Source organism: Macaca thibetana, chromosome X (genome assembly GCF_024542745.1).
Source record: "Macaca thibetana thibetana isolate TM-01 chromosome X, ASM2454274v1, whole genome shotgun sequence".
NCBI lineage: Eukaryota > Metazoa > Chordata > Mammalia > Primates > Cercopithecidae > Macaca > Macaca thibetana.
This window is the reverse complement of record NC_065598.1, coordinates 128,707,990-128,723,402: the sequence shown is the minus strand read 5'-3', so window position 1 is coordinate 128,723,402 and position 15,413 is coordinate 128,707,990. Positions and strand designations below refer to the sequence as shown.

The 15,413-nt window shown below is 39.2% G+C and overlaps 3 protein-coding genes across 6 annotated transcripts in view; 1 reads left to right on the top strand and 2 right to left on the bottom strand.

The window, feature by feature from the left end:
- The window catches only part of HPRT1 (hypoxanthine phosphoribosyltransferase 1), a 1,139,661-nt gene that overhangs the window by 798,218 nt on the left and 326,030 nt on the right, over positions 1-15,413 (bottom strand). The gene's annotated exons all lie outside the window — the stretch shown is intronic.
- Positions 1-15,413, bottom strand: part of CCDC160 (coiled-coil domain containing 160) — an 820,286-nt gene that overhangs the window by 536,947 nt on the left and 267,926 nt on the right. The gene's annotated exons all lie outside the window — the stretch shown is intronic.
- The window catches only part of GPC3 (glypican 3), a 455,763-nt gene that overhangs the window by 292,871 nt on the left and 147,479 nt on the right, over positions 1-15,413 (top strand). For all 3 annotated transcript variants that reach the window (XM_050777318.1, XM_050777320.1, XM_050777319.1), the window contains exon 5: positions 11,075-11,200. In XM_050777318.1, the coding sequence (XP_050633275.1) occupies positions 11,075-11,200 (126 nt within the window). The remainder of the gene's footprint in view (positions 1-11,074; positions 11,201-15,413) is intronic.

The following is a 15,413-nucleotide window of genomic DNA, read 5'->3' as shown; positions in this document are numbered from 1 at the left end:
GTCTAGAGGACCAACTTCCAAAGTGGCTCACTTACAAGTGTAACAAGTTAGTGCTGGTTGTTGGAAGGAGGTCTCAGTTCCTCACCATATGGACCACGTGAATGGCCTTAGGACATGGCAGCTGGCTACACCACAATAAGTGATCCATGGAAGACAGCAAGGAGAAAGTTATAGTGTCTTTTATGGCCTAGTCTTTGAAGTGACACATCATCAATTTTGGCATATTTGATTTGTTAGAAGTGAGCCACTAATTCTTTGTGGTTTTTTGTTTTGTTTTGTTTTTTGAGACAGAGTCTTGCTGTGTCACCCAGGCTGGAATGCAATGGCGCCATTTCAGCTCACCACAACCTCTGCCTCCTGGGTTCAAGCAATTCTCCTGCCTCAGCCTCCTGAGTAGCTGGGATTACAGGCGCCCACCACCACGCCTGGCTAATTTTTATATTTTTAGTAGAGACAGGGTTTCACCATGCTGGCCAGGCTGGTCTCAAACTCCTGACCTCAGGTGATCCACCTGCCTCAGCCTCCCAAAGTGCTGGGATTACAGGCGTGAGCCACTGCACCCAGTCAGTGAGCCACTAGTTCTAATCCATGCTCAAGGAGAGGGAGGAAATTAAGCTCCACCTCTTGAAGGGAGGAGAATCAAGGAGTTTGTGGACGTATTTTAAAACTACTTCAGGGCTCCCAACATCAAAATGTTTGAGAGCCATTTTCCTATAGCTTAGGGGTTCTTTGGAAAATTTTTGTCTTTTAGGCCATATATTAAGGCCCTCTTTTGCACCTGCCTGTCCTTTGTCCATTTTTCTCCATTGCATTTACTCTTGGACTGAACCACCTGAGGAATAAACTTCAGTTCATCTAAGGCATTGACCTTTAACTGGTGGCAACCCCTTCCATATTTGACTGAAGTGAAGATGATAGATAGGTAGATAGATACATAGCTAGATAGATAGATACATAGAAAATCCTCACTTAACTATGTCTGTAAGTTCTTGGAAACTGCAATTTTAAGCAAAACGGCATATAACAAAACCAATTTTTTCCTCATCACCACTATAACAAAACGATGTTGAATGAAACCACGTTATTCAAAAACCTGTTGTACATTGTTTCACCAAGAACCTATAAATGACATTAAGTGAGGACTTACTCTATATGTGTGTGTGGGTGGGGGGTATCTTTATTCAATTCAGCAAAAATTTAGTAAACACTTGTTAATACCAAAATGTATACTAGGCACTGAAAATACAAAGACACAATCTATGCTCTCCAGCTCAGTTTAATGGGAAATAGACTTAAATACAAATAATTCCAAAACAGCTTTGTAAGTGCTAAAGCAAAAGAATGTCCAGAGTACAGAGGCAGCCTACAGGGAAAGACAGAACCTTGAGGCTTCATGGAGGAAGTGGTATATGAATTTGTAGCCGAATCACATGCGGAGCTTTTTCAAAATTAACACACCCACTCAGTCCCATTTTGAGATTACTCTGCCAACCTAGACACATTTATAAGTAGGAGGTTTATCCAGGCCTGTTGCTATGACTTCTGTCTTGGGCTCTGGGGAACTCATTCCCTTTCGCCTTAGTGGGGACAGCTGTATGTGTGTTGATTCCTCCAGGGAAAGAAGAAATTGATAAATGAGGTTTTGGCTGGCCACCGGATTTGGTACTTTGTTTAGATTCATATACATATATTTCTTTCTTTTTTTTTTTTTTTTTTTTTTGAGATGGAGTCTAGCTCTGTCACCCAGGCTGGAGTGCAGTGGCCGGATCTCAGCTCACTGCAAGCTCCACCTCCCGGGTTTACACTATTCTCCTGCCTCAGCCTCCTGAGTAGCTGGGACTACAGGGGCCCGCCACCTCGCCCGGCTAGTTTTTTTGTATTTTTTAGTAGAGACGGGGTTTCATCATGTTAGCCAGGATGGTCTCGATCTCCTGACCTCGTGATCCGCCTGTCTCGGCCTCCCAAAGTGCTGGGATTACAGGCTTGAGCCACCGCGCCCGGCCTCATATACATATATTTCTGAGACTGAGTCTCGCTCTGTCACCCAGGCTGGAGTGCAGTGGCACGATCTCAGTTTACTGTGACCTATGCCTCCCAGGTTAAAGCCATTCTTGTGAGCCACCACACGTGGCCTAGATTCATCCTCCAAGGAAAAGAAAGGATAGTAAGAAAAATTGACAAAGCCTGTAGAGTTGAGTAAATGATGGTCAGGCAGAGCTGCTTTGGGTGTGGGGAGCTTGAGCATGCCTAAGGATGTTACTCACTTGTATTGAAACTGAAGCATTAGAATCTGAGATGGAGCCTTTCTTTGTGAATTCTCTGGCAGAAGAAGAAAACAAAACAACAAGAGAGTATCTGATTTTATTTAACTCCCTCAAATAGGCATTGTAACCCCTCTTAGGGAGAGAGGAGAAGTGGGAATTAAGATGATCTCTTGCTAAATGCACTGCCCCCTGCAATCTGATGTTATTAAGAGGGTTTGTTTTTGCAGTGTTAGCACCTCTATAAATCTCTCAGTATGTTTTCTGCACAGCATTTCACACTGTCCAGAAAAATATATGTGCCTCTAGCACTCCTCATGCCCGTGCCCAAGCTCCGTCCTCTGTTGTTAAAAATATGATAATTGCAAAGGAACCCTATTGTAGTATTCAGTCTGTGGAGGTTGTGAGCAAGCTGTCTGAATCTGATTATGAGTTGAAAAGCCCTTTGCCTTATTAAAATAACAACACACAATGAAATGCAGGATTCCTTTGGTAGCATTCAGAAGTCATCTGTTTGTTTTGTCTGCCCCCAACTGGGTAGTTTGCAACACACAACTAATCTTAGAAATAGCTTAGTTCAATTTCAAGGCGATTTGATACTCAACTGGTGGTCTATGTGTGGGACTCAGTGTTCCTTTAAGGGATAAGTATTGAAAATATCTGTCATCAGATTTAAAACAGTGAGTGGAGAACAAGATGCACAACTAGTACAATCAGAAGAGAAGAAATCAGATCTTCACAGCCCCTTCTAACTTTCATATTTTCGGCACATCTCAGTTGTCAGCTTCTCCCTTCTTTGCCCTTCCAAATGTCTACTTCACTGCTTCCCTTATGATACTGTTTCCCTTGCCATGTTTATGCAATATACTGTTTGGTTGAGTACATGGACAATATTTTTCCATTGTTCAAATGCTGAATCTATGGTTGAATAGTTCATCTTGCATCTACATATAACAAGCTTTTGGCCCAACTGCTAACCTGTGAGAAAGTCACACGGTCCTTCCACCCTTGTGAAATTATATCTACATATTCCAGCCCTCTCCTTCCTATGCTCCCCCTCCTCTACTTCCCCTCTGACTTGGTCTAAAGGGGCAATGGATCAGGTAACACTAGTAAATGACCTAGAAAGCAAAGAACAAAAGCTGATCTCAGCTCCCCTAGTCCAAAATCAATACCTACTCCCACCCACTCTGAACAAAACAACAAAGTATGTCCTGAGTGAATCAATGAGTTCTGGATCTAGTACAAGTCATTCTGCCCTAAATAGGCCTCTACTTCTTTCAACATTTGTCAACACCATCTCTATGCTTCACATTGTGTAAGGGTTAGGCTCTGAGGAATGAAGGAGCACCTAGCTTAGTTAGGGAGGGAGACATGCAAATGAATAATTTCCATACACTGGGGGTGAGTGCCAAATCAGAGCTATGTGCAAAAGAGTGGCAGTGTCACAGATGGGGAAGATAGCCCTTCTCCTGGGAGCATTAAGAAAGACTTCTTGGAAAAGGTAACTTTTGAGCTTAGCCTGAAGGATAAGTTCAAACAAACTCAGCAGATTGAGGAAGGAAAGGAGGGCATTCTGGGCAAAGGGAACACTGAGAAAAAGTATGGGCAAGTCTTTAGAACGGTAGAAAGCTCTAGTTTGGGATTAAACTGTGAAAGGCTCTCTCCAGCAGAATTAGGCATGATCTTATGTCATTCCTATTTTCGTTATTTTAGTTTAGGTACTTTTCTTGCATTGTCAACTTTTAAAAATAATAAGCTCATATTACTTTACATGAAGATAAAAAAATGAGCCTTAATAATAAAGGAAAAAAGTTCCAGGTCTGCAGTCAGGGATGAAAAACTGTTTTTACTTGCAGTGATTTCCAATTAGTGCTGCTTTGATGCCTGCCGAAGCAAATCATTGCAAGAAAGCAAAGACAGTCCCCTCCCCTGCAACCAAAGAAGGGGAGGGATGATCCTCTTCAGGATGATGGAAGCCCTCCAGGGAAGATCACGTGCACTCAGCTGCCATATTTGAAAATGGCTTGTGCATGCAAAGGGGCCCTATCCTTTAGTTCCACATTTAACACATTGAATGGAAACCTCTAGGAAGAGACTTTTTCCTGAGCAGGCTGTCGTAAGCAAATGTTGGATCTGTCTGAGAGCCGTAGGTGTCAGAATTTGTATGTCAATGCTATGTTTGACATGTATGTATTAGAATAAAGTGGAATTACAGTCAAAGAACATTCCCTTCAATCAAATTGTTTTTCCCATCCCAGGCAACTAATTGTCCAAACTTTCTATCCTCTTTTTTTTCCCCTGGAACAATTCAGTTGAGCAGACTGTCTTAGTTCACAGGTGGAGATTCTTTTGTTGTCTGTCATGGGCTACTAGCACAAAGGAAAAAAATCTGGACTGTGTCATACATGGGTAGTTAACATGTCACTTAGTTTAGTTTCATGTGTCTTTCTTTAAAGACAAAAGAGAAAAATAGAAATATTCAACTCCTCTTTTAAAACTATAAGCAGAGGAATATAAATCTTTATTTAAGAAAATATTAAAATACACTTAATTCTTGTGCTGGAACAAGTTTAGAAAAGAATGACAGGAAGAGACAAAGAAGAGGAGAGATGAGAGAGGCCCAGTAAACTTGGTGGGAGGTAAACTACTTTTGTCACACTGCTGCTGTAGTGTCAGAGAACATTATCCCTTGTTGTTGCTGTCCTTTGAAAAGCTCATTAACTCTCCAACAGTTTGTAAAGTCTTCTTCCCTACTCTCCAAAACAGTATGTCTACACTTATTTTCAATAATCAGTTTCTTTTAGAGACCAAGATTTATTTTCTCACAGTAATTCAGAAGGTTTTCCATAAAGGAATGGTAAGACTGTCCTTTGGGACTCTAAGATATTTGCCAGTTTGTGAACTGTGCTGGAGACCTACTCTTTGTTCTTCAAAAGGCAGGTACTGTCTCATCCCACAGGGCCTGGGAATTAGTTGAGAACCAGGATTTATTTAATTCTGAGGTCCTTCTAGTCAAATCTACCTTGGATTCTAAGTGGATTCTAATGGAGATCATACATACTAAGAACCAAAAAGAACTCAGAGAACAAGCCTATCAAGAAGAATAGGTGTTAAAGAAATAAATGTAAAACTTTACTCAAGAGAAAAATCTAGAGCAAAATACATTGAAATATTAACAGTGATTATCTGTGTCTGGTGGGACAATGAATTTTTTCTCTTTCTATCTTTCTTTATTTTCTAAATTCTCCATAGTGAACATGTATTTCTTTTACAATGAGAAAGAAAACAAAATATTTTAGAAGATGGAGGAAGAAATATATTTGAACTGTTTACAGCTGTTGCAGCACTGAAGCGGCAGCTTTTACAAATTTCTCTTTTCTTCCCGTGCCACCTATATGTTTATTTTATTTGCATCCAACCTGGCTTTTCCCAACTTTCCTCCATGTCTCTTTTATTCTTCCAAGGGGCATCCCTCCCCATAATAGAGAACCCTCTCTTTCTCTAAGACATATTTCTTACCTCTTCTCTACCCTTTCTTTTGAGGGGCAGGGGTAACAGCTTTATTGAGATTTAATCCACATACCATATAATCTATCCATTTAAACTGTGTAATTCAATTGTTCTTAGTATATCCAGAGTTATGCAATCATCATCACAATAGATTTGGGAACATTTTCATCACCTCAGGAAGAAACTCTGTACCCTTTAGCTATCATTCCTCAACCTTCATCTCCCCAGTCCTAACCAACCACTAATCTACTGTATATCTGTATATATTTGCCTATTCTGAACGTTTAACAAAAGTGGAATTATAGAATACATGGTCTTTCATGACTGGCTTCTTTCACTTAGCATAGCGTTTTCAAAGTTTACCCATATTGTAGCACATTCAGAATTTCATTCCTTTTTAAGACTGAATAATACTTCATTGTATTTCATTATATATATATATATATATATATATATATATATATATATATATATATAATCATCTTTTGTTTATTCGTCAGTAGATGGTCATCTGTCTTGTTCCACCTTTTGGCTATTGTTAATAATGCCGCCATGAACAGAAACTTATTTGAGTACCTACTTTCAATCCTTTTGGATATATGCCTAGGAGTAGAATTGCTGGGTCATGTGGTAATTCTGTGCTTAATTTTCTGAGGAACTGCTAGATTGTTTTCCACAGTGGCAGTACCATTTTGCATTGCCACCAGCAATGTGTGAGGGTTCCAATTTATTCATCTCCTCACTGGACTTGTTGTTGTCTATCATAACCATTCTAGTGGGTGTAAAGTAGTATCTCATGGTTTTGATTTGCATTTCTCTGATGACTAATCTATCTTTTTCTTTTTCTTTTTTTTCTTTTTTTCTTTTTTTTGAGGCAGTCTCACTCTGTCACCCAAGTTGGAGTGCAGTGGTGTGATCTCCACTCACTGCAACATCTGCCTCCCAGGTCCAAGCAATTCTTGTGCCTCAGCCTCCCTAGTAGCTGGAGTTACAGGTGCACACCACTGTGCCTGGCTAAATTGTTTGTATTTTTAGTAGAGATGGGGTTTTGCCATGCTGGCCAGGCTGATCTCAAACTCTTATTCTCAAAAGATCCACCTGCCTTGGCCTCCCAAAGTACTGGGATTACAGGTGTGAGCCACTGCACCCAGCCCATAATCTATCTTTTTCTAACTTGACTTCATTTTAGCCCTCCACATCCAGTGCTTAAATTCTTAGACACAAATCCCTGTCAGGGTCACCACCACCTTCCTACCAGGCTCAGAGAAAAAGACCATTCAAACTGCTGTACCAAATAAGTCAAGAGGTTTACCCAGCCCAGTAGCTAACTGGTTTGGGAAGAATACCAGGAAAAATCTGTTGGGAGAGAATATGGTTGTACTTATTAATATCTACCTCAAAAAAGTGAGGAATTTTAATTATCTTATTGTACATAAAATTATGTAGCACTTGAAAAACTTTTAATTGTCCTGCATACATGAATTTATCTGGAATATAATATGTGTATTTCATATATATGTGATTGTATTAGTCCATTTTCACACTGCTGATAAAGACATAACTGAGACTGGGTAATTTATAAAGAAAAAGAAGTTTAATGGACTCATAGTTCCATGTGGCTGGGGAGGCCTCACAATCATGGCGGAAGGCAAAAGGCACATCTTACATGGTGGCAGGCAAGAGGGAATGAGAGCCAAGCAAAAGGGGAAACCCCTTATAAAACCATCAGATCTCGTGATACTTATTCACTACCACAGGAACAGTATGGGGCAAACCACCCACACGATTCAGTTATCTCCAATCTGTTCCCTCCCATAAAACATGGGAATTATGGGAGCTGCAATTCAAGATGAGATTTGGGTGGGGACACAGCCAAACAATATCAATGATATATTTCTATTCTACAGATTCATGATAATGTTGTAATATTGGCAATGGCTAACATTGTAGAGTGATTACTGTGTGCTTACTTGTGTGGGTACTATGCTAAACACTTTACATGCATTGTCTCATTTAATCATTACAGTAAACTTGCAAGATAGGTATCATCATTATCTTCATTTTACAAATAAGGAAACTAAAGTTCAGAGAAGCTTAGAATTTGCCTAAGATTTCACTGCTCAGTAAGTGAGGGCATAGCTGACATCTGAAACTCAGCTGAGTCATACTCCATAATCAGTGCTCTCAGCTACTACTCACAACAGGTTTGAAGGGGCTGTTCTGAGAACCCAATCATTCTAACATGGTTGCAAAATAAAACTGTGTTCAAAATAACTAATTCAAAATAACAAATTCAAAATAACTAATTCAGAAGTAAATTTTTAAAGCACAGTCTCTTTCTGTCTCCATCCTATATGCCCTGTGGAGTTAATAAAGTAGGATAACCTTTTATTTTTCCAAGTTAACTTGTTCAACTTTCAAAGAGATTCCCTGAGTTCTAGAACATGATAACTCAGACTATGTTCACATTATTCACTGATACGATTTGGCTGTGTCACCACCCAAATCTCATCTTGAATTGTAGTTCCCATAATCTCCACATGTCATGGGAGGGACCAGATGGAGATAATTGAATCATGGAGGTGGTTCCCCCATCCTGTTCTAATGATAGTAAGTTAGTTCTCACAAGATCTGATGGATTTATAAGGGGCTTCCCCCTTTGCTTGGCACTCATTTTTCTCCTTCCTGCCACCATGTGAAGAAGGATATGTTTGCTTCCACTTCTGCCATAATTGTGAATTTCCTGAGGCCTCCCCAGCCATGCAGCGCTGGCTTTTCTTTATAAATTACCCAGTCTTGGGTATTTCTTCATAGCAGTGTGAGACGAGAGTAATATATTCACTGTCTTTGTGGTTTTCTTAGATTTTTATCTTAACCCTTCCAGGTAATATCTTTCTATACTAAAGTGGGAGGTCTTATGTTTATTGCAGACCCTCATTCCCTTGACATTTAGATCGAACCTCATCTAGATCTTCTTCAAGTTGTCAATAATCTTTATGATCCACCAAGAAAACTGCAAGGGTTGGGAGAAGTTCAGGGTGTTTTTGTTTTTTTTTTTAACTTCTATGGAAATCAAAATGGAAGGCCTTGCCATGGGGTCAATTTTTCTTGCCATGTGCTATGTTAGTGAGAGGGGGTTTGGAGGTAGGGAAAGGCCTAAGGGAAACTCTTTCCTTTAAGAGAGGGCCATTGTTTCCCATAGACTAATGGCCGTATTCAGTTTCCTTATGGAGTGGGGGGAATTACTTAGACTCAGCCTTTACTCTTTCAGCATCCACTCTTGGGAACTGCATTATTACCTTGTAAAACAGAGCATCTCTCCTATTAGCTGTTAATTGAGCCCATCTTTTTCCTCTATGAGAAACTATAATGTTGACTTTTATTTTCAGAGCTCTGTATTGAGCCTCTTCTTTTTGGAGATTGATGGTGCTCAGACACCAGGGGTAGGCTGTGGGGTGGGGGGTACAGGCATAACAGGAAGCAACTTGTGGGGTATCAGAAGTTAAATATGTCCCAAAAACCTTTCTTGAGTTGTTCTGTCCATCACCTTGACTTTGCAGTGACCCAAGCCTTTGTGAATCTATGCTGAGAACCCTTTCTCTCCCTCCCCAACCTCTTAAATCATTAGTTGAAATGAATAGTTTTATGATAATTGTCCTAGTTTGTTTTATGTTACTGTAAATTCTGTAACAGAATTCCTAAGACTGGGTAATTTATCAAGAAAAGAGGTTTATTTATTAGACTGGGAAGTTCAAGATTGGGCGGCCTCATCTTGTGAGGCCTTCTAAGTGAAGGCCGCATACCATGTGAAAACATGGTGGAGAAAAGGAAAGGGAACTGAGCACAAGTGAAAAGGACAAATATGAGAGGCAGTCTCACTTTATAACAACCACTCTCCTGGTAACTAATCCATTCCCCGGAGAACCAACCCAGGCTTACAAAGCAGACATAAGTCCATTTTCACCTCTAAAAGGCACCAGCTCCCAACACTGCCACCTTGGGGACCACGCCTCAACATGAGTTTTGGTGAGGACAAGCCATCTTAAACCATAGCAGTAATAAAATGAAGAATCAAATTAAGTACAAGAGGATATTTTCACCAGTCTTCCTCATTTGGCCAGATCTGAGAACAACTCCCAGAAGGCATTTCTGGGCTAAGGACTTCCACCAGTGTCCAAATGATATTCAGGCCTCTGGTTCCTATAGAGGCCTATACATCAGGCCAGTCCATTCTTAGCCTGGAGACAATATTGAATAATTACTCCACTGCCAGAAAATTCCCTGAATAGAGTCTCCAAAAACTTAGTATAGACATGAGATACATTTGGATGTGAAGGATGCTTTAATTTTCTATCAGTAACATTGCTTTAGAAAATAAAGTGTGTTTTATTTTTGTCTGTTTACCACTGTACCTCTATTACATATTTTAATATTTCTTTTTAAACATACCCACTTCTCTCCAGTCTAAGGAGTATTACTTTGTGTATCCATGTACATCTGAAATGAGATAACAGACCTGAAATTTTTCTGGTATTTATGTGTGTGTGTTTACATACAATTGCAGACATAATATATTCTCTCTCTCTGTCACTCTCTCTCTCTCTCTCTCTCACACACACACACACACACGCACACACTTGTCTTATTATATGTAGCACAAAAGCAAAAGCAAATAAATAATAAAATATACTAGAATCGTCCCCCACCCTGCTCCCTCTCCCTCACAGGAGCCACAATATACAAAGAACAAAGAAACCTTTCTTTTCTGGCAGATGTGAGTTGCTCTGACTATATTGCCAGGAGAATTTCATAGAGCTTATACTGTTCTGAGCACCCTGCAATTCTGATCTGCAACCATTAGCCAGAGCCTATATGGAAACGGGCCACCTCTAGGGTAATAGCATTGTAAATTACAATCAATGCACCCAATTACACTCAGAAACCAAAAGATATGTAGTGCTCCAGTGTGCCTTGTAATCAGCACCTTTGAAAATGTAGGTAACAGCATTCTGAATAAAAAAAATGGAAGTGGAACGTCTTAGAAAATGAATGTTGGAATTAAATCATCCTTCTGATAGAAACAGCACCTTATATGACAGGCAACTTTTTTTCTAATATCATTTTATTGATTTTTTTTAAAAAAACTAAACTGTGGCCTTGTAGCCAAGAATGTCTTTAAAAATCATTTATTGCTCTAATCAGCCTGGCAGAGCCTTTCTGTCATGCTGATAAGGAAATTAAACTTTTCTCATACTGAGTTTACTTGCCTCTTATGCGCAGATGTTTTGTTTTTCTTTTAGGGAACTAATTCAGAAGTTGAAGTCTTTCATCAGCTTCTATAGTGCTTTGCCTGGCTACATCTGCAGCCATAGCCCTGTGGCGGAAAACGACACCCTTTGCTGGAATGGACAAGAACTCGTGGAGAGGTGATCTTTTTTGAAAGTTACATATAGCACTATTTGAGGAATAATTGTCATATGTTTATATAAAGGTTAATTATGTCTTCTGTCTCCATTAATTTCACAAGAAAAATTCTAGAAAAATCTATGAGGCTGAGTGCGGTGGCTCATGCCTGTAATCCCAGCAGTTTGGGAGGCTGAGGTGGGCAGATCACCTGAGGTCAGGAGTTCGAGACCAGTCTGACCAACACGGTAAAACCCCATCTCTACTAAAAATGCAAAAGTTAGCCGGGCATGATGGCGCAAGCCTGTAGTCCCAGCTACTCGGGAGGCTGAGGCAGAAGGATCATTTGAACCTGGGAGATGGAGGTTGCAGTGAGCCAAGATCGTACCACTGCACTCCAGCCTGGGTGACAGAGCGAGACTCTCCAAGAAAAAGAGAAAACATCTATGATATTTTAGATGATGTCTATAATTTATAGCCCTCCTAGAAATTGCAAAGTTTGACGCACATAGAGAACTGTGTCTGAAGGCAATTTTACAGAGTTTAAAGCATAAAACAACTTTCTTTTGTCTTCGATTCTTCCATCTCCTCATTATGTGGGTCCTTATGTATTTGATTTGAAGAAATCACATTCATCTTGATAACTATCATTTATTGAGAGTTAATTGTATATTAAGTACCATGCTAAGTGCTTTATATGTATTATTTATCTTTATAACAATCCTATGAAATGAATACTGTTATTTTCCCCCATTTTACAGATGAAGATAGAGAAAGGAAGAAAAGGGAGGGAAAGAGGAATACTATTTCACTGAGCAATTTTATTGAAATATTTTATTGAGCATTTGTTTTGGTGTTTTTTTGTTTTGTTTTGTCTTTTTGGCTTTGTTTTGTTTTGTTTTGAGACGGAGTCTCACTTTGTTGCCCAGGCTAGAGTACAATGGCGCGATCTTGGCTCACTGCAACCTCCGCCTCCCAGGATCAAGTGATTCTCCCACCTCAGCCTCCCAAGTAGCTGTGATTACAGGCACCCGCCATCATGCCTGGCTAACTTTTGTATTTTTAGTAGAGATGGGGTTTCACCATGTTGGCCAGGCTGGTCTCGAACTCCTGACCTTGGGTGATCCGCCTGCCTCAGCCTCCCAAAGTGCTGAAATTACAGGCATGAGCCACTCCGCCCGGCCTAATATTCATTCATATAATCTATGCTATCATTATTTATGAAGAATTTGCTCATCACTGAAAAGGAAATCATATATATTCATTATATTCATTTATTCAGCAAGTATTTACTGAGCACCTTCTAAGTGCCAAGCCTGTTGAAATGAACAAAACAGACATAATTTCCTGTCCTCACAGAGTTTTCATTCTGGTGCGCTAGTGGTATTCCTAACCTCCATTGCTTTCCATGTGGGAAGAATGCTTGCGATTAAAAAATTAAATCAAGAGGATACAATGCTTAGGAAACCACAAGGAGTTGATGAACATGCTTTAGAAAATGTTTGTACAAGTAGTAGCATGTTGTAGAGGAGAATACAGAAGAGACCCGAAATCGAGTTCTGAATCTTTCACTAATTAGTTGCTTAACCAAAGGCAAGTGACTTAATCTCTCTAGGCCTTGCTTTCCCCCATCTAAAAAAGGAGATGGTTGGATTAGAGCCCCTCCAGGTCTGACAGTCTGTGTGTATTTTTTTCTTATTAATTTATTCACTCATTCATACCTTCAACATTTATGTTTTGAGATATTATGTGTTAGGCACCAAGCTAGGTGCTAGGGATGCAAGTGCGAAAAAGGCAAGTTAGCTGCTTTGAAGAGTTTACATTCTAGTGGGACCCAATACCAGGACATGGAATGCTGAATGGAATTTATTAGCAGTATAATGAAGTGCAAAGAGGAAGGCTTTGGAGCCAGATGAATTTGGGTTTGCCTCTCAGTTCTGCTACTAACTGTGGCCTTGGGTGAGTCACTTAACCTAAAAAGTCTCAACATCCTCTTCCTCTGTAAGGGAAGAACATCTCACAGAATTGTTGTAACTATTAGGAGAGGTCATAAACGAAAAGCCCCTAGCAGACTGGCACATACTGGAAGCTCAATTTATATTACGTCTCTATTTTTCCCCCTTTCCCCTTCACTTCTCCTCTTTCCAACGCAAAACAAAAGATATGTCAGAAAATAGCTTATTCCTCATCTATGCTATTTTACTGACATGGGACAATGCAAATAAGGTTGCATGCCACCCTGGAAGAGGCATTGAAGTTGTATGGAGATACACTTCCCTCTAGCAAATGTAAATCAGCCTGGAAGGATTAATGGCTCCATGCACTAGAGAAATAATGTGTATTTGTTATCGTAAAAGCTCATCAGGTACTAAGAAGAATCATGAACATGTTTTTTTTTTTTTTTTTTTTTTTTTAATTTTCAGAGAAAAGCAGTTGGTATTTGGCTTTATAAAAAGCTGATGCTTTAAAACTGATACAAACAATAACTATTTGAAAAAGAATATATCCACAGATCAAATATGTGCTTCTTACATAAACTTGATGAGAAACCATTCCAGTACCTTGTCCAATGTTATGTTACTATAGCGAAAAATGAACAACTCGTGAATATTTGTTTTAAGCAGCTTATCTTCTAACCAGGGTCTCTTATTAAAAAGGAAATTTTACTTTACAAATATATTTATTTACTGATGTGTTCATTCATTCATGTATTTATTCTAACAAATATTTGAGCACTTATCCAATATCAAGCACTAATATTTGTTTCTTCATTGTGATTGTTTGAAGCAAATATTATAACCCTGCTGGATTTATCTTCTGTTGTTTATGGTGAAAAATCAGATTGATCCAGTTTTAGTTAATTTTAAAATAATTTATTCCCAGGCCTATGTATTTTGAATTATTGGAATTTTTATTGAATTTTGCTCATACTAACTACTTCATGTTTGGTACACTTTAGTGAAGGATGATGCCCTGGAACCAAGAAATTTCTCTTCTATCAAATGGTGGAATCCAAAGCCTGCTAAATTTGAATGAGTCCAAAAGTTAGCCGAATGTACTTTTATATCATTAAAATAACTGGTAACTGAAATATTTTTGTTACATTTGCTAGCTTTAAGCCTTAAGGTATTGAACAAAATAATAAAATAAATACTGTAGTAGGAGAAAAGCTATTATTCCAAACTTCTATTCATATTTCTGATTTCTGAAAAATCTTTATTTTCAAAATGACTTTTATTGTTAATATATACTATCCAGGAAGGAAAGAAAGGAAAGGAGGGAGGTAAGAAGGAAGGAAGGATGAAGGGAAGGAAGGGAGGAAGAAAATAAATCAAACATATTTTCAGACAGAATAAGGGTAGTGTAATCCAGGAAGTGACTCCTTCTTGGTTAGTAACCTCAGGTTATAATTAACTTGTACTTGTATTGCTGACCTAATGCTATGATAAAACTAGGGAATAATGTCAAACTAATTTTTTTTTTTTTTTTTTTTTTTTTTTTTTTTTGAGACGGAGTCTCGCGCTGTCACCCAGGCTGGAGTGCAGTGGCCGGATCTCAGCTCACTTCAAGCTCCGCCTCCCGGGTTCACGCCATTCTCCTGCCTCAGCCTCCCGAGTAGCTGGGACTACAGGCATCCGCCACCTCGCCCGGCTAGTTTTTTGTATTTTTTTTTTAGTAGAGACGGGGTTTCACCATGTTAACCAGGATGGTCTTGATCTCCTGACCTCGTGATCCGCCCGTCTCGGCCTCCCAAAGTGCTGGGATTACAGGCTTGAGCCACTGCGCCCGGCCTTTAATTTTTTTAAATTACTCAGGAATATACCTTTAATAATATGAAGTTCTTTAGCCTGAAGACACGTGTGGCCTGTATTTGTAACATTTATAAAGATTAGCTTTGCACTTGTGTCTCATCTATAGTGGAAACCTCTTTCCAGAGCTTTACAATAAATTTCTCATTTAATTTAGTCTTAAGTAACAGTTACCACTTCCTATTGTCCAATGGGTTGTAACTTTGTTATCTTTCTAGGTCAAATTTGTGTGCCTGTAAAAAATTTTACTTTTAGTCAAGAAAAATTACGAAAATCAAGGATCCTGATAGGGAATGAGACTTGTCAGTGGAGACACTTGATCAAAAGGAAAATATTGATGTTGAGAGAAATACTGAGCAATATTCATGTCAGCTGGGTTATTAGAGCTGTTTGTAGCCTACTATGGATGTATAGATCACTCAACTTT